The 24,616-nt window shown below is 40.5% G+C and overlaps 1 protein-coding gene across 5 annotated transcripts in view; it reads left to right on the forward strand.

The window, feature by feature from the left end:
- The window catches only part of MYO1B (myosin IB), a 178,389-nt gene that overhangs the window by 10,032 nt on the left and 143,741 nt on the right, over positions 1–24,616 (forward strand). For 4 of the 5 annotated variants that reach the window (XM_007965683.3, XM_038000623.2, XM_007965686.3 and 1 more), the window contains exon 2: positions 21,609–21,752. In XM_007965683.3, the coding sequence (XP_007963874.1) occupies positions 21,618–21,752 (135 nt within the window). In that variant the 5' untranslated portion in view covers positions 21,609–21,617. Of the gene's footprint in view, positions 1–7,767; positions 7,846–21,608; positions 21,753–24,616 lie in introns of those variants that run through there. The other variant, XM_038000622.2, reaches the window with a different exon arrangement.

The following is a 24,616-nucleotide window of genomic DNA, read 5'->3' on the forward strand; positions in this document are numbered from 1 at the left end:
ACTCTGAATGATACAAGGATGGGAATTTTAGTGACTGATGACTTAAATCAAGTTATTAATTCTTAGTAAATTATCATAATAGTAGTATTTAACAGTGTTTTATACACTATTATGACAAAGTGAAGATATTTATTTTTTGTCAGTATTTCCTCGTCCTGCCAAATGAAGCTGCCTAGATTCAGAGAGCTACTTCCATGATGAGGCTTGAATGGGGCCACTGCCCATGCCCCAACCCCCTCTGCATTTTGAGTATTGCCACTGCTGCAGCCTTTGGGTCCTGGCGTCTGCTGGACACAAGTGTCCTGCTCAGCAGTTTCCTCCCGAGCTCTGCATGATAGGCTGGGTCCTTTTAGGTCAGGTCAGGTCAGAAGAAGACTGCTCTGCCCTTCCTGGGAGGGATGGTGAACAGGGCCTTCTATGTTTTGTCCAGCGTCTCAGCCTTCACTCTCCCTCCTTCACCGTCTCTTAAACACACACTGAGGGCTCAGACATGACAATGGGATGGGATCCAAGCTGAGTTACACACACCTTATTCTACCTAGAATCCGTGCTCTGTTTGGTCATTGAGGCTTTGCTCTAGAGCAAGCATGACTGAACTTACATTGAGATGAGTCCTCTCTATAGTGAAAAGCTATGTGGTGCAGTGGTTACGGGCTGGTCTCTGGAGACAGTACTGGTTTTTGAAACTTGACTCTTCTGCCTGGTAGCCCCCGGACCTTGGCCTTGTAGCTTAAACTGTCTAACTCCTTTTTCTCGTCTGCACAATGTGGGTAATTTTGCAGAGCTGCCTTCTTTGGGTTATAGTAAGGATTAAATGAATCAGCACATATGCAGTCCCTAGAACAGTGTCAGGCACAGAGCAAGCACTTGGTGTAGATGTTAGTTACTACTGTTCAGCCTTTCCTGCAATGCATTCCTGGGGTTCCTCCTTTCCCACACCAGATATTTAAACCTGTTTGAATCCTAGCAGTGCACATCATTTAGGATTTCGTATGGAGGACTCCTTTGGAAAATATAGGGAGAAACATGGCAAAAAAAAAGAAACCAAAACGTTAACAGTGATTGTGTTAGGATAGTAGATTGGGGTGACTTTTACTTTTAACTCTCTATTTTCTAAATCTTCTGTAATCTGGTTATGTTACCTCTGTACTAATAATATAATAAAATTATTTGAAGAAAGAAAAGTCAGGCTGGCAGTCCTCAAGTGGTTTGCTAAAAAGGGACAGGAGAGAGTGAGAAGCCAGGGGTGGGCCTGCTCTAGTGGCATTCACAGGTGAAGGACCTTCCCATTTGTGCTTATAGTTGCAGAAAGTAAGTAACAGTATTGAAAAGTCTTTAGCAGAAGTATCCCCAAAAGTTAGAAGATGGGGCTATTCCTTGTGAATCCCCCTTTTCTGTGATTTTTTTTTTTTTTTTTTGGTCTGTCATTATTTTCCCTTTTTGTTTCTTCTGTGCTCCCTTAGTGGGCCTCTTGCCATCTGTCTCTCTTTCATCCGGTCCCCTCTTCCTCCCCCGTCCCCTTGAAAGTCTCTCCTTTTAATCCATCTTCTTTACTTGCCGTTGTGCAGAAATGATGCACCCATTTATTCAATTCAAAATAAAGCATCAGTTTTATTTTTATTGTCAAAATAGGTAAATATAACTTTTCACTCTCAGAAATCTAAATGAAGTTGCCCTTTTCTTACTTACACCTAGAATTAATTGATAGTTAATTTATTTGCTGACAAATTAATGAACTCTGGGGGTCTGTGGCCTCCTAAAAGCACTAGGAATCTTGGAAGATTGGGTGGCTGCAAGGAAGGGAAGATTGAGGGGATGTTGAAGTTAAATTTTTCCTCTTTGCCTATTTTGCCTAGGGTTATCTGTGTTGCTGCCATTTTGGTATGTGTCAGAATTTTTGAAGTTTTCCAACAGAATTTTGGAAAATTACCAAAATACATTTTTACAAAGAAACCATGCCAAATCTGACAAATTTCTTCAAAACCCCATTGATTTTAATCACTGAAAAGTTCAGCGAACTTTCCAGCTTTTCTTTCATGCTGCTCTTTTGATGTAATTGTGGGTGGAGAAATGGACTTTCCTGCAAAGTGTGTTTATCTACAGGAATTTGTTCTTAGCAGTGGTGTTTTATAAGTATCTTAAAAATAATGCTGACATAGATTTGAAAGAAGGTAGTGGGTTACAGTAATGTTACCTGGTATCAGCTGCAGAGCTGTTTACATGAGGAATATTGCTAATTTAATGATGCTGCGTAGTTGAGTATAAAATCTAGTTGAGGGCATTTAAATAAACAGAAGTAAGGTGATGCCTTTCTGTAGCTTATTCCACAATTTAGGTTTTTTATCTCCAGTGACAAATGCCTAATTTGAATATATCATAAATATTTATGATAGTTCTTTTTCTGCTTTAAGGAAGTCTGGGACAGTTACAGTAAAATCTAGTTTTATAGAATGTGTGTAGCTAGACTTTAGCATTGGTTTTTCAAAAAAAGACATCATAGGAAATTTTAAAATTAGAAACAATGTATGTATCGCTTAATGATGGGTATACATTCTGTGAAGTGTGTCGTCAGGTGATTTTGTCATTGTGCAAACACCACAAAGTGGACTTACACGAACTTAGATGGGACAGATAGCCGTATGCAGGTATAGCCAACACACATATACAGGTACAGCCAACACAAGTATAGCCAGTTGCTCCTAGTCTACAAACCTGTACAGTGTGTTACCATACTGAATATTACAGGCAATTATAACACAGTAGTATTTGTGTATCTAAACAAAGAGAAGGAATAGTAAAGATGTGATATAAAAGATAAAAAATGTTGTACCTCTCTACGGCACTTATGAATAGAGCTTGCAAGACTAGAAGTTGCTCTGGGAGAGTCAGTGAGTGGGGTGAATGTGAGGGTCTAGGACATTACTGTACACCAGTGTAGACTTTATAAACCCTGTACACTTAGGCTACCCTAAATTTATAAAACCACAAAGTAATTGCATCATGATGTCATTAGGCAATAGGAATTTTTCAACGGCATTTTGATCTTATGGGACCACCATTATATGTGTGGTCTGTTGTTGACGGAAACGGACATGGTGCCTGACTATATACCCTTTTTGAATAGGGCAGCAGTTATAGCTGCTTGTTTGCTTTTGTCACAGAGCTACATGATGTTGGCAGGACCTTGTATCTTCATTTCATACACACTAATACTGTGGAGGAGAATCAAGTTGTTGGGTTTAGCTTAGGCATGCCAAGGGTATGGCATGGGCATGGAAGACATAATGCTAGAACTGCCAGCCCAGTCTTAATACTTAGTACTTGTTGCCAGTTTAAAAAACAGCACAGAGGTATAGGTAAAATGTTAAAGGAAACTTGTACTAATTTACGTCCTTCGAAGTGACCTGTTTTGTGTCTCATGGACTCTGGGCTGTAATACCTGACTATCCTCTGCAACTCGCATGGAGAAAATGCCCCTTCGTTACCTGGTAGGCAGTGAGCCAGGTTGGACATTTGATACATAGTTGACTTCACCTACTCTGTGATTTAGCTTCCAGCTTTACAGTTGCTGTCTTGGCAGCAGCTTGTGCATGGTCAACTTTTCTGACTAGAACAGTTAATAACCCCCACAGATGTTGGGAGCCCAGTTGTGCAGCTGTTGATATGTCCAGTTGGATTTCTTGAAAGAATTAATCAATTTTGAGGATCTCATGCTGAGGGCTACGGGGATAATAGGATTTAGGGGGAACTTTATTTTACGGGAGTTTGAGTTGGTATTGCAACAGATGTAGCGGGAGGTGGAACGGCAGCTGAAGGGATGCAGGAAAATGGAGTTTAAAAAGATGTTTATGAGCCTACCACTCTAAAAGTATCAACTGTGGTCATTTCTGAATATTCTTTTCCAGGCTTTTTATGTGAATGTTTTAAAATGTGATCGTAATCATAGAGTACATACATTTTCTATATTGCAGCATAGTATTTGAAATAAATTTTCTAGTTGTGTATTATTCCATTGAGTACCATCATTTTCTGCAACATCCCTTTATTTTTGGGCATTTGGGTTCCTTCTGCCACTTTGCTGTTGTGAGTAATACTGTGATGAGCCTTTTTGTACCTATAACCTTTTCTACATTTTGAGTGATTTTCAAACAGTAGATATTGAGAATGAGATGATTGGGTCAAAGATTGCTGTGAACTCTTTGATGTAATCAGGCAATGGATGGAGTGACTTGGTTGGTGGGGCAGACTGAGTTGGAGTCTGGTTTAACTCCCTTGTTTCTGGCTTATGTGATGTTGGGAATGGTTTGCATAGACAGGGCTGCAGGTGAGGGGTTCATTTTGGGATGTGGGGCATCCAGCAGTGAGGGAGCTTCAGGGACTGTTGAAATGCAAAGTCTGGAGCTTAGGGAAAAGCCAGGACCTGGGGTTCAGATGAGGGGATCATGGGCAGCTACGTGTGGTGGAAGGTGTGGATAATGTTAGGATTGCTTAGAGGGTGGAGTGAGAAGAGAGGAAGGCGGAGGATAGAACTCTGGGAACATCTTTCTGTGACAAGTAGAGGATGGAGAAGCACTAAGGAAAATAAGGAGTGTCCGGGGGTGGGATGTGGACAGCCAGGGTTTCCTTTCTTTTCAAGAGCTTACTTGGGTTAAAATAAGACTGAGTGGGTAGCTATCCCTGTAGAGCCTGGGGGCAGATTTATTTTGGAGGGTATAATATTACTTTTTTTCCAGATAGGCTTTTTTTTTGTTTTTTGTTTTTTGTTTTTAATTAAAGCTATATAGAAGTTAAGGTTAGAGTGGGGAGGCTTACATGCCTGGTGCTAGGGTCAGGATTGACTTGTATGTATGTGTTAAACTGTTTGGCTGTTTTGGGCTTCTGGTGTGTGTATGTTTACATAATATTGGTTGTTTTGGGGTTTCTGGTGTATATGTCTTCACACAGTGTTTTAGTAGTCTATTGAAATACATCAATATCATTTTTACATAAAAGAACATATTTTTATTGAAGAGAGTGAATGTCAGATTTCTAAAAGTATGTCAATCATGAATGGATATACCATTTAGCTACTTATAATAGAAGCACCCAGATTTTTCTGGGAGCCTTTGCTTTTTTCAAGAGAATGTATTTCCTTTTCAGAGAAACATTTGTCTGTGTTGACAATTTTAAAGAAGTATGTGATTTTAAATTATGAAACTCAAATTTAGTTTTTAATAGTAATTTCTGTGTTTATTCTGTCTTTAAGAGCCAAGTTATAGAATGACGTGTGACTTGTACTCTTGACTCTATGTCTGGTTATGGATTTGAAGTGTTATTTTTGTGCTTTCCTAAATGACTTAAGCACTTATGACCATATATTTGGGTCAGAATAAATATGGTAGTTGGATATACTTTTGAAAAGCCAACCAGTGTTTTAACCTGGTGATATGGTAGTACTATTTATTCTTGTAATTGTCCAGACTCACGGCTTTAGAAAACAGTATGAGCTTTTATTGACTCCCAGACTTGCTGGATTAGTTGGTGTTCTCTTTTCCTCTGTAAAATGGATCAGCCGATGCCAGGTATACACTAATACTCCAAGCTAGAGGGCTACCCTGTAGTGTGCTCTTGAGTTTCTTTTCCCACCAGTTGAGATGAATGCTTCTCCAGACCTGACTGTGTTAATTCCCAGACCTGTGTGTGCCAGGTGTACTTATTATAGTTTAATATAGTGATTTTAAATGTGTGTGCCAAAAGAATTGTTGTTTCTATGAAAATTCATTTGAATGCTTTGGAAATCACCTGATAAGAATGAATTACCATAAATGACTGCAGCTAATTTCGGAGCGGCTGAGATAAGTAAAGATTGGGGGGACCATAAAATAAAAGTATTCTCACTGATATTATCAGTTATTCATGAGTGGTGGATTAAGTCGTGATTATGTAAAACTTGACAGTCATACTGGCTCAAAGCAGTAACCCATATTCACACTGTGTGTCCATTGTGGATCAGATAGGGACTCTGCTCCATTTGTCCTTAACCTTACTCCAGAGCACAGTCTGATGGGGCAGTACCTTTTGGAACATTGCTGACCCCTGTGGCAGAGGGGACGCCTGCTGTGAAGCTCTCACTGGCTGTATGCCTGAATTCAGCAAGGCGGGATGTAGAGAGGGGTATGGGGCATTTGTAAAGGGTAACGAGGTCTACCACACATCACTTTCCAGGGCTCTTTAGAGCCTTACCATTACCATTCTTTAAAGAAATTGGACTTGGAGGATGATGCCTTGAGGATGGTTTATAAAAGAAAGACCGTTGAGTGCAATGGTGGACGTATACTCAAAGAAAAGGCTCCAGCTCAATAACAAAAGATTGACAATAAATGTGTATTTATAGAGCTTCATTTAAAATGACGTGTGTAGGTATGTATCATTTTTTATGACTTCCAAATTTAACTGACTTAAAAAAAAATCAACCAAATTGTCAATCCTAATGCATTTGGGTAAGAGAACCTCTACTTTAGTCGTAAACCCTCCTGTCTCTTTCACACCCTCTATCAAATTAGTTTGCCACCTTTTATGATAGACTCATCTGTGATTTCCCTTGGCACATCTCCTGTTTCATTTGCATTAGCATTATCCTAATTCTCGTTCCTCAACTACTAGATTGGTACCTCAAATGAACTCCTTGGTATACTATCTTGTATAGGGCCTGTATGCAGTGAGAAAAAGGCACTCTTTGGGGCAGACACAATCCCACAGGAGCTCAACTTTATTTTAGTCACCTAATTTCCCACCCTGGCTGGCCCACTTTTATGCGGTACACAAACTGAACAACTGCATGGAGCAGTCCTCCCTGCATTTAGTCACTTTCCCAACAAATTCAGACCGCCCATCCTCTGCTTAAGCTTCCATTAAATTTGTTGTCTCTGTTGTACTCAAAATCATTTTGGTGGCTCCCTGTCCTCTGTGTGTAGTGGCTGTCCTCAGTTTTATCTTCCATGGGACCATCACCAGTGACTCTGAGCCTCAGTTGTTGCCATCTTGATGTGTGCCATAAGTAAGCTGGTTGGGCTGTGTAATGCTTCTCTCTCCCCGCCCACCCATTCCCACCACTCTAGCAACTGTGGGCTTGTTAGGTCTGACTCCCAGTCTAGCCTTGGCTTACCTTTCATCCCAGCTTCACTGTTCGTCGGGATCCTATACTGGCTGTCCTCTGCTACCATTTTGCCAGGTCACCGTCTTCTGAATATGTTTTTTATTTCTTGCTTTAAACTTCTTTTCTGCTTAATCACATCCAACTCACCTTTCAAGGTCAAGTTTCACCTCTTCAGCTATCCTTCTGTGATTCTCCTGCTCCATGATAGTAGCTCCACCTCTAAACAGAAATGTTCATCTCTATATTCCTCCTTTTGAGGTGAATCGCCTGCCCTATGTGAGCATATTATTATATTAGTTAGCTTACTCTTAAGTATTCTTTCCTCAATTAGATTGCACATGCATGAGAAGCAGTAGATGTGTCTCTCATTCTTTCTTCTTTCATTGCCTGCCTAGTGCTTTCTGAATACCAGGAGCATGGGTCCGAGTGAGAGGTTGTCAATAGAAGAGAGTCCAGCATGTAACCATGATGGACTCTCGATCAATTTTATATGATTAACTCATATAAAACAGTCCTGGATTGAAGCTGGGGCCGCCTCTTCCTAGCCACAGGATATTGACCTACTTTCCTCTTCTTATCTGTTTGCAAAATATTTGTTGTACTTAGTGTGTTCTCCCTGTCACAACGAATGTTTGTCTCTCTCTTTCATATGAACTGAAGGCTAAAGTGCTAGTTAAATCAGTGGAAAAAACAATGGAGAAGAAAAGTTGGTAAGCAGTTTTAATTTCTAAACTAGAGGGGCCTTATAATTTTGTCGTTTAGAAAGAACCCTAGCTTTTCTACCCACCTATTGGGAGACAAACGTAAGGGTAGAACTTTAAATTTTAAGTTTTGATGATTTGTAATATAATAATGTATTTCGAAAGCCCCTTTTTTTGATAAACTACTTGTAGAAGGAAGTTACCTTTTCTTAATCAGGTTTTTACAAAGTGGTTCACTATTGTATATTTTATTTCTTACCAAAACTTTCCTTGGGAAAATTTGTTGTATTGCTCCACACATGGTCAAGGTAATTAACTTTAAAAATGAATTATCCTATAGCTTTACAGGTTAGTAACGTGTGCTATATTCAAGGAGAAAAAACTGTGTGGGGGGGTGTTATTTGTAGGTATGTCTCCTTATATAAATATATGAAATAACTGCTGTATCCTGTGGAATATTTGGAAATTAGCAGAACTGTTATTCAAATTTAGTTAACATTTACAAATGTGAATTCAGTAAGCATTTTATTTCTGACTTAAAAATGATTAGTTATGGCATGTCTTACAGGTTGATTTGTTTGGATTGTCTTTTGTTCTTCATAAATACTTCAGAATGTATTTAAGGATATGTAAGGAATTATGGTGCCTTTGATTTTTAATGCCCCCAACATTAGAAAAACTAGAAATTTACCTAGAAAATGTTTCCAAATTCTAATATGATTGTTGATTTTAATCAGTGTAGGTGAAGTAACCCATTGCAGCAGTTTAGCTATTTTCTTTAAAAAATATTTCTCAATTTACATTATCAGTGTCTTTTTTGGAACATCTTAGCTGTTTTTGTTTGATCAATTCTCAACTAATAAACATTCATGAAATCCTAATGTAAATGTGTAAATATCTCTCCCTTTGTTTACATGGTTTATTAGACTTTATTTTAGTGGGTAACTGCTTGAGGAAGCTTCTGAATTTTTATTATTCTAAAAAACTTTTTTAAACCTTGATTATGAAGGCATTACCAAAGCTTCACTGTTGAGTGATGCATATTTTTTCCCTCCTTTACATGTAGATTTCTTAATTTGTAATCGTTAGACTTTTTTTTTTTGCTTTCCTAACTAGATGAATTTTTTAAAGTAACCAGTTCCATTTTGTAGCTAACCATGTATTGTAAACACACAGGAACCATATTCAAATGTGCCTTGATGGCCTAACTTATCTGGTTATTCTGTGCATCTTTCTGGGCTATGTATGGTTACACTCTTAATTTTATTCTGATTATGAGGTCAGAATAAACAGAGCTGCTTTCCTTTGCTTCTGAGTAATGTCATTGAGAGAGATTCTTGTGGTCTGGCATTTGCTGGCTTTTTGGTTTTTAACATTCTCTATAACCAGATTCAGGATGCATGCTAACCCCAAAATGAGTGAACTCAGTCTTTCCAGAGTTGAACCTTTTTTTTTGTTGAATCAACAGCATTGGAAGCCAGGACAAGATCTTAGGAGATGATGTGTTATATGCTTTGTGAGGAAACTGAGGCTCGAAGGTAGCACTGAGCCCAGTGTCTCACTGTGAGCTAGCTGCAAAGCTGGGTCTGCAACTTGGATTTTGTGGATGTTTTTTCCAGAACCACTGCAGTAGTCATTGTAACCTATGATCTTTTGCAGAATGCCAAAGCTGTTGTTTTCTGGAGAGATAATTTGCTTCCTTAGCCTACAAACAAGAATAGTGCACTAAATCCAGTACATTTCTCTCTATTATCACTGAAAAGAGCCTGAATGATGGGAAGGCCCCTGGTGTTTTTTTTTTTTTTTTTTTTTTTTTTTTTAAGAGAAGGTCGTTCTGCTGTAGTGTATCCCAGGCTGTTTTATGTGAGTGTCTTTGTTTAGAACCAATATGGAGTGGCCTCCAAAACTAATGGGTAGAGGAAACCCTATGTGAGTGCCTACCAGGTGCAAATCACTGTACTTTTAATTATAATGAGGGAGCGCCTTGAGTGATTGCATCATCTGATCAAGCATAAAGAGAACAGAGAAATGAATCTACAAGTGGTGTAAGACTTTGGTGAGGATCTTAGCATATGGAACCAGATTGGGACCCTCTGATTAATAAGCTGATTCATTTGGAAGGGAAGTTGGTTTTCTCCTGGTGGCTGTATTCAATTCAGTAATCACCAGTCTTTCTTGGCGTCTGTGCACCCACCAGGAACAAATCAGAGTCGGGTGTGCCAGTTACGTTTGAACAGTTTTACGTTCACCTGGGGGTTCCAGGGTCTCAGATTTGCCAATCTAAACACATTGACTTCTTGGAATTTTTAAAATCTGCCTCGAAGGAACACATTGAAAAGTCCGTGCATTATAATTAGCACGTTCCTCTGTACAGCTGAGTTTGTGTTTCTGGATATAACAGCGGTTTATAGTTTTTGGCTACCTTGTCCCTCGGGAACTTGTAGCCTTTTTTCAGACGTTAGCTCATTAATTCTCCAGTCATTGTGAGCCGTGTAGTATGACGACAGGTTCCCCTACAGCCGGGCTGCATGCTGCCCATCCTGGACCTTCTAGGGTTGTGGCAGGTGAGGGGTCCATGTGGAGGGGGTGGAGAGGGAGGCAGGGCACGACTTTCAGACCCAGCCTTGGAGTGGGGGGTGTGCTCTCTGAAGTTGACCTGCTCTTTGGCAGCCATTCCTGCCATGACTCTGCAGAGCTTCCTCCGGGAAATGACCGTAGGGACAGTCATGTTGGCTGCATTTCCTCCTCGGGGTGTTAAACCTCATGCAAGATCAACTGCAAATGAGGCCACTCACTAGGTTAGTTACCTGGACATACCTCCTAGGAGACAGGACAGAAGAGTAGGTCAGCTCTTCAGGGTGAGAAGAAGAAAGGAGCATTGGAGAGGGAGAAATTCATCTAATGAGTCTGCTCTCTCGGTCAGGCAACATAACAGCCCTGTGGAATAGATGTTGTCATCCCTGATTTTTTAGATTAGAAATTTGAATTCCAGAGATGAATTCTTTTGGATTCGAGCCTGGGTCTGTGGCTCCACAGCCTGTGCCATACCACATTGGGGTGGATCGAAAGGATCCTTTGTGGTAAACTATTGCTGCAAGCCTTCTGTAATACAGAAGCAAAAACTGTCTTTGAAAACCTGTGCACTGTTGTGAAGAGCTTGGTGTTTAGGAATTAGACTGAAGGGTGTATGTAATAGAATAGGTGTGAAAGACCATTTTCAGACCCGTCAGAAAAGCTTCATCCTCGCCCTGGCTCTTCTAGAAACCAGCTGGCTCCACTGCTTTCTTTTTTAAAAGAAGGTTTTGCCTGGGATTCTAAGGTCTCTCTCCTTGCTCTTTAATTATAAACAAAGGCACTTAGAAATTTTGCCCTTACGTCACAAGTGAGAGTTGGTAACTGGTAATCCAAAACCTTCCATGTTGTTATAGCAGCCACTGTTATTTTTGACTCAGAATTTCTTCTAATTAGTCTAGATGGTGTAGTTTGTCATTCTCACTTTACACAGTTGGGAGAAAAACTTTTTCCCCCCTTGTCACTTTGCGAATTGTAAAGTTCTAGATGCTGTCTTTCAGTCCTTAATAACTGGCCTGTGCCTGGGATTGAGGGTGGTGGATTGAGAGTATCTCCTTGTTTGGTGGCTTTTGTTGATAAGGCCAGCTTTTCTACACTCAGACAGAAACAGACCTTGATCTTGGTGGTACTGACCCCTCTCTGTCTATGCAGAGACACAACCTAGGGTGTTAACCCTTAGATAACCAGAATGTTGAATTAATAGCCCCTCCCACTCACAGCTTTTTAAGGTTGGAGTCAGGTATGGCATATAGGCTTCCATTTGCTATTATCCATTTGTTTGTTTTCTCTTCATGTTTACATCTATTGGATTTCCTCATTGCCTGGTAATTTCATGTCCTTTGTATTAGCTAGAATTTGAACACGAGGCAACAACATACTATATGGAAATTGCCCAGTAGTTGTGCCTATTTCTTCCGTAATCCAAGATTCTAACAAAAGCCCTCCTACTAGCATTCCATTAGACATTTTCAGCAGAAAACTTTAGAGAAAATGGGGTGAGGGGTTTCTCAATGTATAGTTGGCTTTCACAGTGAAATTAAGGATTGGAAAATGAGAGAACTATAACTGGTGAGGTAAATGCCATGAATAGACACACCTTATATAAATATCTCTAAGCAAGCGTGTAGGTGGGAATGAAAATCAGCCATCACCTAACTCTTTTCACAAATGCATGTCAGGGTACCTACTTTCTCCAATGCTTTAGGGAGGCCTGCAGGGCACCCCGTGTGGTTCTGTGTGGCCCACCAGTCCCATCACCTTTGAGAATAATGCTGCTTGAGTAAATTGTCCCATAGAATCCAGTTTTCACCCAGTTTGCCTTTTTGATTAGTGAATACTAAGGAAGTGTCTTGTCCTTTGGTTTCTAACTTTAATCCTTTTTGAGAACATTCATGGTGTGCCATCGAGGCTCTCTGATGGTCCTTTGCCAGTTATGACCTGGAGCAGAAGGGTAGTGATGATGGAAACTGACCTGGACAGAAGAATGGGCTGTGCCTCTGTAATGTGCATTTATTTATTCATTTTCTCTATACACCAGAGCCCTGTGTGTCAGCCACGCTGCCAGGCATGGGGCCTTTGCACATTGAGAACTTAAGTCTCTCTTCTCCAGGAGAAGAGCAGACAGACAAACTCATAATTGTGAGGGAAGGGAAGTATTTTGGCATATTGGTCTGATCAAGCTGCTGTAACAAGATACCATGGACTGAGTGGCTTAAAGAACAGACATTTCTCACAGTTCTGGAGGCTGGGGAGTGGGAGATCAAGTTGCTGGTAGATTCAATTTCTGGTGAGGGTCCTCTTCCTGGCTTGCAGATGGCTGCGTTTTTGATGTGTCTTCAAACTGCAGGAAAGAGTGAGCCCTGGTTTCTTTTCTTCTTATAAGGACACCAATCTCTTCATGGAGGCCTCACCCTCCTGACTGCATCTAAACCAAATTACTTTCCAAAGGACCTACCTCCAACTCTCATCATACTGGGGGCTAGGGCTTCGACATAATGGATTTTGGGAGGACACAAGCATTCAGTCCGTAAGACTTGGCATGCGCACAGCATGTCTCCTGTGAGGAATGGTTATTGACACTGGTTTAAGTCGAAGGGTATTTATGTCTGACAGGAGGCTCAGTGGAACCTCTTGAGGGTCTACAGCTAGAACCACTCTGGGCAGCAAAGGCAGCTGTTCTGTCTGCCCCTCATGGTCTGTCACCATGCTTCATTCTTCTCTTCAGACAGGATTCCTCTGGAGGAGTCTGGGAAGGTTCCTCTGCATGATATCCTGTTCCCTGGATCTCTGTGAGCTCCCTATTCTGCTGCCCACAGCCAACTGACTGTGGTGTCTGTGTCCTGATGGCAGATCTTTGGAAGCTTTGTTTGGGCTGGTGTATACCCAACACTCAGTTAGCTGTGGGCTGGTTGAAGGTGCTGCGGCAGGCCTTGGCATCTTTGTGTGTGTGTGTAAGAGGGGACTTTGCAGGGGAGAGATTAGACTAAGGAGAAAGACTGTGGAATCATGGCTTCTCTGCTAAGGACTTTTAAAAAAAATTTGGTAAAATATACATAACATAAAATTTGCCATTTTAACCTTTTTTAAGTGTACAGTTTAGTCACATTAAGTACATTCACACTATTGTGCCGCCATCACCACTATGTCTAGAGATTTTCCATTATCCCGAACTAAAATTCTACCTGTTAAATAGCACCTCCTCATTACCCTCTCCTCCCAGCTCCTGGTAACCACCATTCTTCTTTGCCTGTATGAATTTGACTTTTCTGTGTACCTTATATAAGTGGGATCATATATCTGGACTCTTGGGGCTGGCTTATTTCCCATAACACGGTGCCTTCGCGGTTCATTGATGTTGTAGCATGTGTCAGGATTTCCCTCCTTTTTAAGGCTGAGTAATGTTCCATTTGGTGTATGTATCATATTTTGCTTATCCGTTCATCCATTGATGGACAATTGGGTTACTTACACCCTTTGGCTGTTGTGAATGATGCTGCCTTGAACATGGGTATACCAATATCTGTTTGAGATCCGTCTTTCACTTCTTTTAGGTATATACCCAGAAGTGGAATTTCTCAGTCACATAGGGACTCTATGTTTAATTTGTTGGAGGCTCTGCTAAAGAATCATAATGCTGGCGGAAAGGCACTAGAGAGTTATTGAAGGCTTTGAAGCAGGATGTGCCTAATCAGATTGTGGTTTGAAAAAGTAACTTGGGTGGTATGGGATGGGGGAAAGGAAAGGGCTGGCAGGGCTGTGGTGGTGAGACAAGGCAGAGAGACCCCTTAGAGGGCTCTTGAGGGGAAGGGATATGGAAGAGAGAGTAATCAAAGTGATGCAATCAGTGAGACAGATTGGATATGGGGGAGGAAGTAAGAGACAGGGAGAAGCCAAGGATGAGAACCTGCATGGGTCAGTTGTTATTTTGTGGAATTTAGAGGGAATAAGGTTTTTCTTGTTTGTTTTTTATATTTTGTTGTGGGATGATCGTTACAAATTTTGGAAGTGTGTTGAGATGTCAGACACAGCCAAGTGGTTGAGATGATTGGTAGGCAGGCTGTCGATAATATGGGTTGCTAGTTTGGGGTAAAGGAGAAGGTAAGAATAAAGGAGCAGATGGCCATGCAATTTGGCTGAATTTAAAAGTGGTGGGGGCATGATTGATGCAGCACTACAATTTCAGCTCCTGCGGAAAGATGTCACATTCCTACCTTGAGACAACATATCAAAATTTACAGAACAAGGGAAGGTGGCCAGTTCATTGGTTGTAAAAATCAGTTTTCAAAAGGATTCTAATAAATTCAAAAGGATTTAGATCAAAGCATAAGGATGTTGAATATGGTTTATTGTCTTTTTGCTTATCTATGTTTTCTAGTTTTTTTTGTGTAGTGAACATGTATTACTTTTAATTATTAAAAAGTTTCTTGAAAATTTCATAAGTAGCTTATTTTCTTGTCTTTTCTATTGGATTGTGAGTTCCTAGAGGGTGATGCAGGGAGGGGGAGGTACCACGATGTTCACTGTGTTCTTAACACTTCACACCGTGCCAGCAACACAACAGGCCTCAATACTGTAAAAGCTGGTTGAACTGAATTGAATAGAAATTTAATCTAACCCGTCTCAGAGAGATGAGATTTGGTGCTATTTTAAAAGATCTAGGAAGGAAATTCCAGTTTTTCTCACTCCCTTAGCTGATTATATTAGGTACTGAACCACATCCTACAGACTTGGTCCCTCTTTTGCCTTTGTTTTGCCATCAGAATTTGCTGAGAGTTACTGTGTTCATGAAATCTTGCCACATTGGCTCCATTTTCTTACCTAAATATGTTTTTCATGTTATTCTTAAAAGCATTAGGATCTTGTTGGGAGCGAAGTGGCTCAATTCTGTTTCCTGCGCTTTGTTGATAATATGTTTTTGGAGGAATGGATCAAAGTGGCTTGAAGTCACTGTCATTGTTTTGCCTTCTGGTCTGCTGTGACCAAACCAAAGGATGGCAGCTGTGAGGACGTGCATTGCTGTATGACTCAGTTGTCAATCGGAAATTTGCATACTTGTTTTCCCTTTGTGTATCACTGAATGGCTACCATGTGCAAGAGGCTGTGCACTGTGCTTTCGGGAAATAAAGTTGAATAAGGCGTGATTCTTGACACCAGAGAGCTGATTTTCTAGAAAAGGTGCTGTCATGCATACATGACCACTATACAGGGAGGTTAATGCGTGGAACTGGAGTCAGATAAAACACACTTGTTACTATGCGAAGAAGAATCCCTGTAGGTGCTGCCTCTGGTGTATATTGCTAATGATGTTATACTGCTAATGATGTTATAATATATGTGTTTCAAATGTCCTCATTCACATATACCAAAGCAATAGATAACTGCTTTCACTAAGTTTTCCTGCAAATGGCTCTTTTGGCTTTGTTTTAAAAGTTCCTTTAGGCTGGGTGCAGTGGCTCATGCCTGCAATCCCAGCACTTTGGGAGTTCAAGGCAGAAGGATCATTTGAAACCTGGAGTTCAAGACCAGCCTGGGTAACATAGTAAGATCCTCTTTCTATTTAAATCTAAAAAAAAAAAAAGAAGTTCCTTCAAATTTAAAACCATGTTAGTGATTTAATATTCTTATTAATCATTGCAACCACAGCTCTGATTTGTGAGTATTCTTTCAAATTCTACAATAAAAGTGTTTCAACATATACATTGTTCTTATCTGTGGTACTCTGAGAGCTTCAAATTCAATGGAGGACCATGAGATAAGATGCATTTTATTTTAGCTTATCCTCCATCTCCTCTTAGTTATTATTTAATTATTAATTTGGAATAACTCCTTTGTAGTGTCATTTTTATATTGAATAGTGGAATTACCATGCACCTCACATGGATGTGCTGTTTAGTGTAGCCATCTCTGTGTGTCTGGGGGGCTATGTTGGTCTTGACATTCCCAAGTGCAGATGATGTTGACATATGGTAAGTGGCTTGCAATTTAAGGTTAGTGATTGGGTAGACTCATTAAGTTTACATGGTAGGTCACAGATGGCCATTTTCAGATGCTATAGGATGTTTATGCTGCATTCTCTTGGATTTTGAGGAACTTTTGAAATGCTGCTGTCAGTATTTTAAATGGCGTTTTAACTTTACAAAAGATACCAGTAAATGAATTAGTGCATGTTGAAATATAGGTAGTTGTTTTGGAAGTTCTTCAGATGAGAGTAGATAGGGGAAGGAACAATTGCAATAATATATTTTGTTCTTGGATGAACAAACAACTGAAAAGAACTGGCACAGCCTGTGGAGTTGCCTGGCACCAGTTGGTGGGCTTGTGGCTGGCCTAAATTGGTACCCTTAGATAGAGAGACTGCTTTTCTGGGCTAGTAACCCAAACGGAACATACTGCCAAGTCCCAAAGTTTTGAAACTAGAACGTGGTCTGATAATTTGTTTCCTGGCCTTGGTGCTTTGCAGTTTGCCATAGTTCTTAGTAGTAGAATCCACCTGGGGCTAGTAGGAAGCATTAGGAAGCAGTAGAGTGAGGTGACACTGCTCCTGGGCTACATCTGCGTGGCAGGAGTGCTTATTTCTTTCTCAGGCCACAGAGGCAGAGGTAGTGCTTGGGGTAGGTTACATCTCTGTGTCTCCCACCTCTAGGCAGAGTGAGCCCTCTAAGCAGTGCCATATGTTTTCCTCCCCAGTTTTCACAACAAGCTTGTCTTTTTCTTATAAATCCTTAAGAAATAGCCAACCCATACTCTGGCATCTTGAATTTTTCTCAAATTCTCTAATGCCACAGGCACAAAGGTCCAAGTCTCAAGATACAATGGACCATGGTTTAGTCCACTCTTTCACTATTAAATAGCAAAGATGATTATCTTGTCAGTCCAAGACAGCAGGTCCTCATGCCCTCCAGCCTGTGCCTTAGATCAGCCAGTTTTTGCTTTTTGGTGTGTTATTTAGAACGTTTCACTTCCTGGTACCAGTCTCTTAGTAGGTAAAATGCTTTTTGTTGCAAATAATAGAAAATCCAACTCAAACAGCTTAGACAATAAAAAGAACTGATTGGCTTACATCACTGAAAACTTGAGAGATGGGGGCAAGCTTCAAGTGCAGTTTGATCCAGAAGTTTGGGATGTCATCAAGGCTCCAGCGCTAATAATTCTAGGTAATTTCTCTTTCTCTTTTTTTCTTTTGAGACAGGGTCTCACTCTGTTGCCCAGGCTGGAGTGCAGTGGTGCGATCTCAGCTCACTGCGACCTCCACCTCCCGGGTTCAAGCAAGTCTCCTGCCTCAGCCTCCTCCTGAGTAGCTGGGATTACAGGGGTGCGCCACTACCGCCCAGCTAATTTTTGTATTTTTAGTAGAGACAGGGTTTCACCATGTTGGCCAGGCTGATCTCAAACTCCTGACCTCAAATGATCCACTCGCCTCGGCCTCCCAAAGTGTTGGGATTATAGGCGTGAGCCACCACGCCTGGCCAATTCTAGCTAATTTTCTTGCCCTGTCCTCCTCCATGTGTCGTCTTCCTCTTCCTACCAACCCTCCTCATGAAAGTAGAGATGGCTGCCGTAGTTCCAAGTGTCACGTTTGCAAGTCATGCCATCCAGAGACAGAGAACCTTTGTCCTAGTATTCCAAGCCATGGTCTCAAGCTCATTCACATGTCCAGCCTTGAATCAGTTACAGTGGCTAGAAGATGAGAATATGTTCATTGACTTAGCTTAGATCACATGCTCAATTTTGGTACTTGGGTAGAATTGGTTTCCCCAGAACAGCATGGATTCCTGTGGGGGCTCTTGGAAGGGAGGAGGTAGATCTGTAACAGTATGTGTCCAACAAAAAGTGTCCCCAGTGCTCTACATACATTCTCATTTAATTCTCCCTAGAGCCCCATGTGAATTCTTCTGATGGTTTATGGAAATGTGGAGTTAGCAAGTGATTCTAAAATTTGTGCCCGTGGTAAGCACATAGCTCCTTCAGAGAAAAAAACAAATGGATCCTTTTGGTGGAGCAAATATACCAACTAATTTCATGGAGATGTCAAAGTGAGCCAAACCAAGGCTAGAGATGGTGGTCACAGTACCAGAAACCACCATAGGAAGATATTGAAGGACCCCACACCGTTTCCTTAGTGTCCTGTTTTTACCTTGAGAATGAAGTAGGCTGTCACTGGATCTTCTCCCAACGTCCCTAAATGCTAAAAAGATAAGCAAAACAAAGCAAAACTGTTTGCATGACTCAGTGACTCTTGGTGTCACCTTTTCAGTGTGGCTTGCTTTATTGTATTTTGGTTTGCAAAATACAATTTTCAGAGGTCTTCACTTTTTACCAGTTACCCATAACTCAGCATGTATTTTGCCCTCTATTCCTCTTTGGATTAGAAAGTTGGGATGAGGTGTAAAGATATAAATTTGTAATTACCCGCTTCACCATCTTTCCATTGGAAAGATGGTGAAGCGGGTAATTACAGAGAAAGATTGGCTGCTTAATTATTGTTACCTGCAGGGAAACTGTGTTGTCTTTCTGCAGCTGTTCCTATAAATAGACTATATACAGGAATCCACCCCAGGGCAGAGTTCCTCTTTGCTTAATTTAAATTGCTGGTTTGAGGTAGTTATTTTTGAAACCCTTCTCAGGTTGACTTCCCCCTTAATCCCTATGCCTTCTTCCCTCATCTGCCAAATTATATGTAATGCATGGCAGCTAGAGTGCTTTTGGCATTACATGAGCCTGAGAACTTGAACTTTGATTCAAATGTTAATTTATTGTGGACAAATTTATTGTGACAAATGGTCCTCTCCCTGTGTAAGTCCTTCTGTGGACTCTGGCTCTGGCTCCGTCGTCTCTGTGGCTCCTGCTGCATTTCCATAGCATGCCACGTGCCTCCCACTCCCACCAGTTTTGTTCTGAAACAGAGCCCGGCCAACTTCAAAATACACAGCGCAATTCTTTGGGCTGACGTTGTTGGGTTTTAGTGATATCTGCGACTTTTCTTTCTTTCTTCCTTTCTTCCTTCCTTTCTTTCTTTCCTTTCTTTCTTAATTTTCTTTCCTTTCTTTCCTTTCTACTCTTCCCCTTCTCCTTCCACTTCCACTTCCGCCTCCGCCTCCCCTTCCCCTTCTCCTTCCTTCCTTCCTTCCTTCCTTCCTTCCTTCCTTCCTTCCTTCCTTCCTTCCTTCCTTCCTTCCTTCCTTCTTTCCTCTTTCTTTCTCTTTCATTTTTCTTCTTTTTTTTTTTTTTTTTTGAGACAGAGTCTTACTCTGTCGCCCAGGCTGGATTGCAGTGGAGCAATCTCGGCTCACTGCAGGCTCCGCCTTACGGGTTCAAGCAGTTCTCTGCCTCAGCCTCCCTAGTAGCTGGGATTACAGGCACTGTCATCATGCCCGACTAATTTTTGCACTTTTAGTAGAGATGGGGTTTCACCATCTTGGCCAGGCTGGTCTTGAACTCCTGATCTCATGATCCACCTGCCTCAGCCTCCCAGAGTGCTGGGATTGCAGGCGTGAGCCACCACACCTGGCTTATCTGGGATTTTTCGTTCCAGGTGTATTTGGCATAAAATTATAAAAAACATACAGTAACAAAAAAGTTACTCTATTTTTCTTTTTAATGATAAATACTTCCTTATTTTGTTATTTATGGGAGAACTTCTCATAAATTCATCTTAGTCTCTCTTTTTTCGGCTTTTTGTAGCTAAAAACTTGTTTTAATAGGATCAGTAAAAAAGGATATGTTTGTGGGTTCATATAAATTGCTAGTAATTAGTAATAATGAATTTCTTAATTACTAGCCCTTCCCAGTTCTCTTTTTTTTTTTCTCCCCCCAGTTCTCTTTAAACCAGACCAACTAAATGTAGTTTCTGTTGCCTCTACAAGACCTACTGGATGTTCTAGACTAGAATTGGAGGACATTTGTTTAAGTTGCTGAGATTTCAGTAAGGACACCAACCTTTATAAGACATAATGTGCTGGAGTGACTCCTTACTAGGAAGAATCAAATGTCCTTTCCACTCATTATCAGGGGCAGGCATATATGTTAGCATTTATTAGTATTCTGAAGTGTGATTGAGTATCAGCACACTGAAGTTATATAAAACTGACTTCTACATTGGAAACACTTAGGCCCAGATGAATTTAGTTTTATCATTTAGTTCTGGTAATATTAGGAAAAGTAATACAGACACATGTGTGCACACACACATATCCCACACACTCCTATGCTCAGAAATTTGAAAGATTTTTAGTACTCGTGATAGTGATCAGATTGGAAGCCATGGGGATTAGCATTCTGCTGTTGGGTGGCACCATGCACATTAGTAGCAGGGTAGAATGCTACCTCTGTAGGGTGCCTCTGTTTCCGCTTGGTAGATTTTCACATTGAGCCAAAGGGAAACTGTAGTATTTCTTGTCTGTTTCCTGCATGTTAATTTGATCCTGCTGTTATAGTAGCATGTCTGTTGGAACGAGAATTAAGAATGTGGAGGCCACTTTTAGCAGGTTATGTTATACTGGCAGCCTGTGATTTACAAGTGGGTTGTGTTCTTTTCTTTATATGTCAGTATTGAATGTCTGGAATGAAATTTCCTCCCGTAGATGCCTTGTTAGACGTGGTGATTGAGTTCTTTCACATCAAATGCAAAACATTTTTAAGTAACCATAGCAAGTTTCATAATCTCTGAGCTTCAATTTTCTTATGTTAAAGTGGGAATAACACTACCTACCTCATAGAGTTATTGTGAGGGTTAAATTAATGTAAAGTTCTTGGTATAGTGTCTGATATGTGGCAAATAGATAACAAATGTTAGCAACATCATTTTTTATCATCTTCGAGGAAGCAGGTTCATATAGTCTGACATTGGTACACAAGGGGTGAGGGAAAGTGGAGTTGGGTTGGTTTTTTCCCCCCCCTGGAGTTTTGCGACTCTCTGCTGGGGAGAAGATCATGGCTTTCTAGTGGCTTTTTCTGTAGGTGGACTTTACTAGGGAGGATGGACTGGGAAGGAGGTTCATTTGTGGCAGCAGGTTGGCAAATGGGGCAGCTGCAGCCAAGTCAGAGGCTCCTGAAGTAGTTCATAGGTAGGAGAGGTTATGACATTTTTTAAGGCTGGTGAGAGTCATTTGGAACTACCAGTGTTGGATTTCTGCAGTAGTGCCAAGAACCTATTTGAAATTATTTTGCTCATTTAAATTGACCCCTTTCCCTCTCTCCTACAGCTGGAGACCATGGCCAAAATGGAGGTGAAAACATCACTTCTGGACAATATGATTGGAGTTGGGGATATGGTTCTTTTAGAACCTCTCAATGAGGAGACCTTCATCAACAACCTCAAGAAGCGTTTTGACCACAGTGAAATATACGTAAGTACACATGAAGGTCATCTGTAGTGTTTAGACTTTGTATTTTGTGCCAGAGAGCTGTCTTTTCTTCCTCAGACTCTTCTTTCTTTTTTCTCTCTGTTTGAGTCCAGCGATATTTGCTTATACCCTCATAAAGAGTTGAGTTTTTTCTGATTTGGCACATGAGTAATGTGGATTAGACAAGTCAGTCTGCTTTCTATGATCAACTGTGTGCAACTATTGTAGTGGATGTTGGGGGCATTCTAAAGCAAGTAGAATACTGCCCTCTGAGGAATTTAGAAGGAATTTTGAAATCCATAGGCATCTTCTTGGATACCTTCATAAGATTAACAAAGTCTAATCAGGGAGAAGCTACTCATTGAAATGCAAGACAGTAAACTGTCAAAAAAGACATAAACTTTCTCGACATCTGTAGTTAGTAGGGACAGGAGCAGATTATCAGATAATAATATGTGCTTGGTCCCTGAAGATTTGGCTGTAGTCATGTCCTGCCATACAAAAGTCTATTGCCATATACAAAAACAGAAGCATAAATATGTATATGCAATAATAGGAGAAAATTTCCTGTTCTAAAAAGTCTTTATAAAGGATTTCACAGGGTCAGGTTCTCTAAATATTTTTAAAACATGAATAAAAAATACATTTATTTGCAGCTTTTCTGGAGTTTGCATAAAGCATCTGTAGAAGTAAAGGTGTACTGTTAATTAACCAAAGAAGTGAGGCATTGATTCTCTGCACCTGCAGCTGAGAAGGAAACAGAATGTATTGGATGGGAGGAGTTTTAGTGGACTCTGCCTCACTTCCTGAGTTCCTTTCCTCCTTTTTAAAATGTGCATCTGTGCATGGAGAAGAACTGGATTATTGGGCATGCTTAATATTTTTCTGTCTGTCATTCTAGGGAGGAAGTATAAATAAATAAAAGAGATAATATACAGTGATACAAGTAGGATCAGTTATAACTTTTGTGGAACTAATATGTTTTGTAAAATTATATGCAAATTATCAGCTATATTATTTTATATCATAGATAGCTCTCTTTTCTAGATAGCCAACTCTCTTCATCTGTTGGAGCTGCGATACCAAAATACTGTAAGCTAGGTGGCTTATAAACAACAGAAATGTGTTTCTCAACAGTTCTAGAGTCTGGGAAGTCCACGATGAAGGGGCTGGCACATTCAATGTCTGGTGAGGGTCTGCTTTCCGGTTCATAGATGGTGCTTTCACACTGTGTCCTCACGTGTCGGAAGAGGAATACTCCTTCACGAGGGCACTAATCCCATTCACGAGAGCTCTTCCTTATGACCTAGTCACCTCTCAAAGCCCCACCTCCTAGAACATGACATTGGTGACTAGCTTTCAGTATATAAACTTTAGGGAGATGGAAACATTGAGACCACAGCACCAACCATGTTTCAAGGATGATTTTGACTAAGTTATTTATGAGAGAGTAGTCGTCATCTAGGAATTGACCTTTTCATTCTTCTCAATTTGTATTGGTGGAGGTGGGGGAAGGTTGATGGTAATATGAGGCATGTGAATACTGCTTTTGGAGTCTTAATTTGATAACTGGATACTAAACTGAAGTGTGTTTACAGTTCAGAGATGCGATTATTTAAAGTGCTGATCCAAATGGAAAAGGTACAAAACGCTGCTGCAAAGCAGGGGATGGCATTGTTTGGCTTGGCAGTGCCGCCTGGTGTCACCTTCCCTCCAAGTGTAGCAGTTCTGCTTTCAGGTGGGAAAGCTGGGGGTTCTGCAGCTTTAATTGAAAGTGTGGTCTGATATCAAATAAAAGACAGACTTTAAACATTGGTCTTTGAGATGGAGATAGGCAGAATCAATTATATTGTAACTAATGTTACCGATCATTTTTCTTTTTGGCTCTGAGAAGCACAATTCACTTTTAAATGGAGAGTAGAACATTACGTGCATTCAAATACCTGATTTGTTGTGGCCACTAAAAATAAAACAATCACCTTTTTAACAGAATGCCAAGTGTTAACATTCATGAGTCTTTAGCAGACGAAATGTCTGGATTTCAGCTCTATGTAATTTTATTTTCTAAACGCCCTTTCTGGTTATAAAACAAAAGCAGAAAATTGATTTCCGCTTCCAGATAGTCATATCAATTAATGTTTTTTATGATAATTCAGGGCTACTGTTTCTATGAGATGTGTGCCTTTGAAATGTGTATAGTATGATCCTTTTGTAAAAGGTGTGTGTGGGGGTTTATGAATATATACATATGTTTGTATGTATTTGTATGTACAGAGAGACAGGCGTGTTACCTTTGGGTACCATAGTGGGGTGGGTTGGGATAGGGCATGGGGACAGGGAAGGTTATTCTTTTAGACCTCTGTATTGTAGGACTTAAGTCAAGCATATATTGCTTTTGTAATTAAAAAAAAAGCTGCATGATAAATTTGATTACCACGCTGTCCAGCCCCACATGCCATGTATCCTTCCCTGGGGAAATCTCTTTCTGGCTCTTATTCTGATAATACTCCTGCTTTGCTTTTGTTCATGGGTTGCTGCAAAATTGTCTAGCTTGGTGCCCAAGGCTAAGTTAATATGACATGTAACATTTTACTCTCTTGTACTTCTCTCTGGTTTTCAGTTCTTTCCAAGAAAATGAAGATGCAGTTTAAAAAAAAAAAAAATCTTTTATGGTCTTATAGCTTCATTTTATGTTATAAAAGTGGGTGACTGTCTAGGGATAATCCATCATGTGAGCATATTGAACAGTGTTGTATGTTCATAGCTATGTCTAATAAGGGGGCCAGTGAACAGAAAGACCCTTGCCCCAGACTTTTGAACTCTGGGTACACCCATAGCCCCAGCAATCTCCTATGTGAACCAGCTCT

This window comes from Chlorocebus sabaeus, chromosome 10 (assembly GCF_047675955.1).
Source record: "Chlorocebus sabaeus isolate Y175 chromosome 10, mChlSab1.0.hap1, whole genome shotgun sequence".
In the NCBI taxonomy this organism is placed as follows: Eukaryota; Metazoa; Chordata; class Mammalia; order Primates; family Cercopithecidae; genus Chlorocebus; species Chlorocebus sabaeus.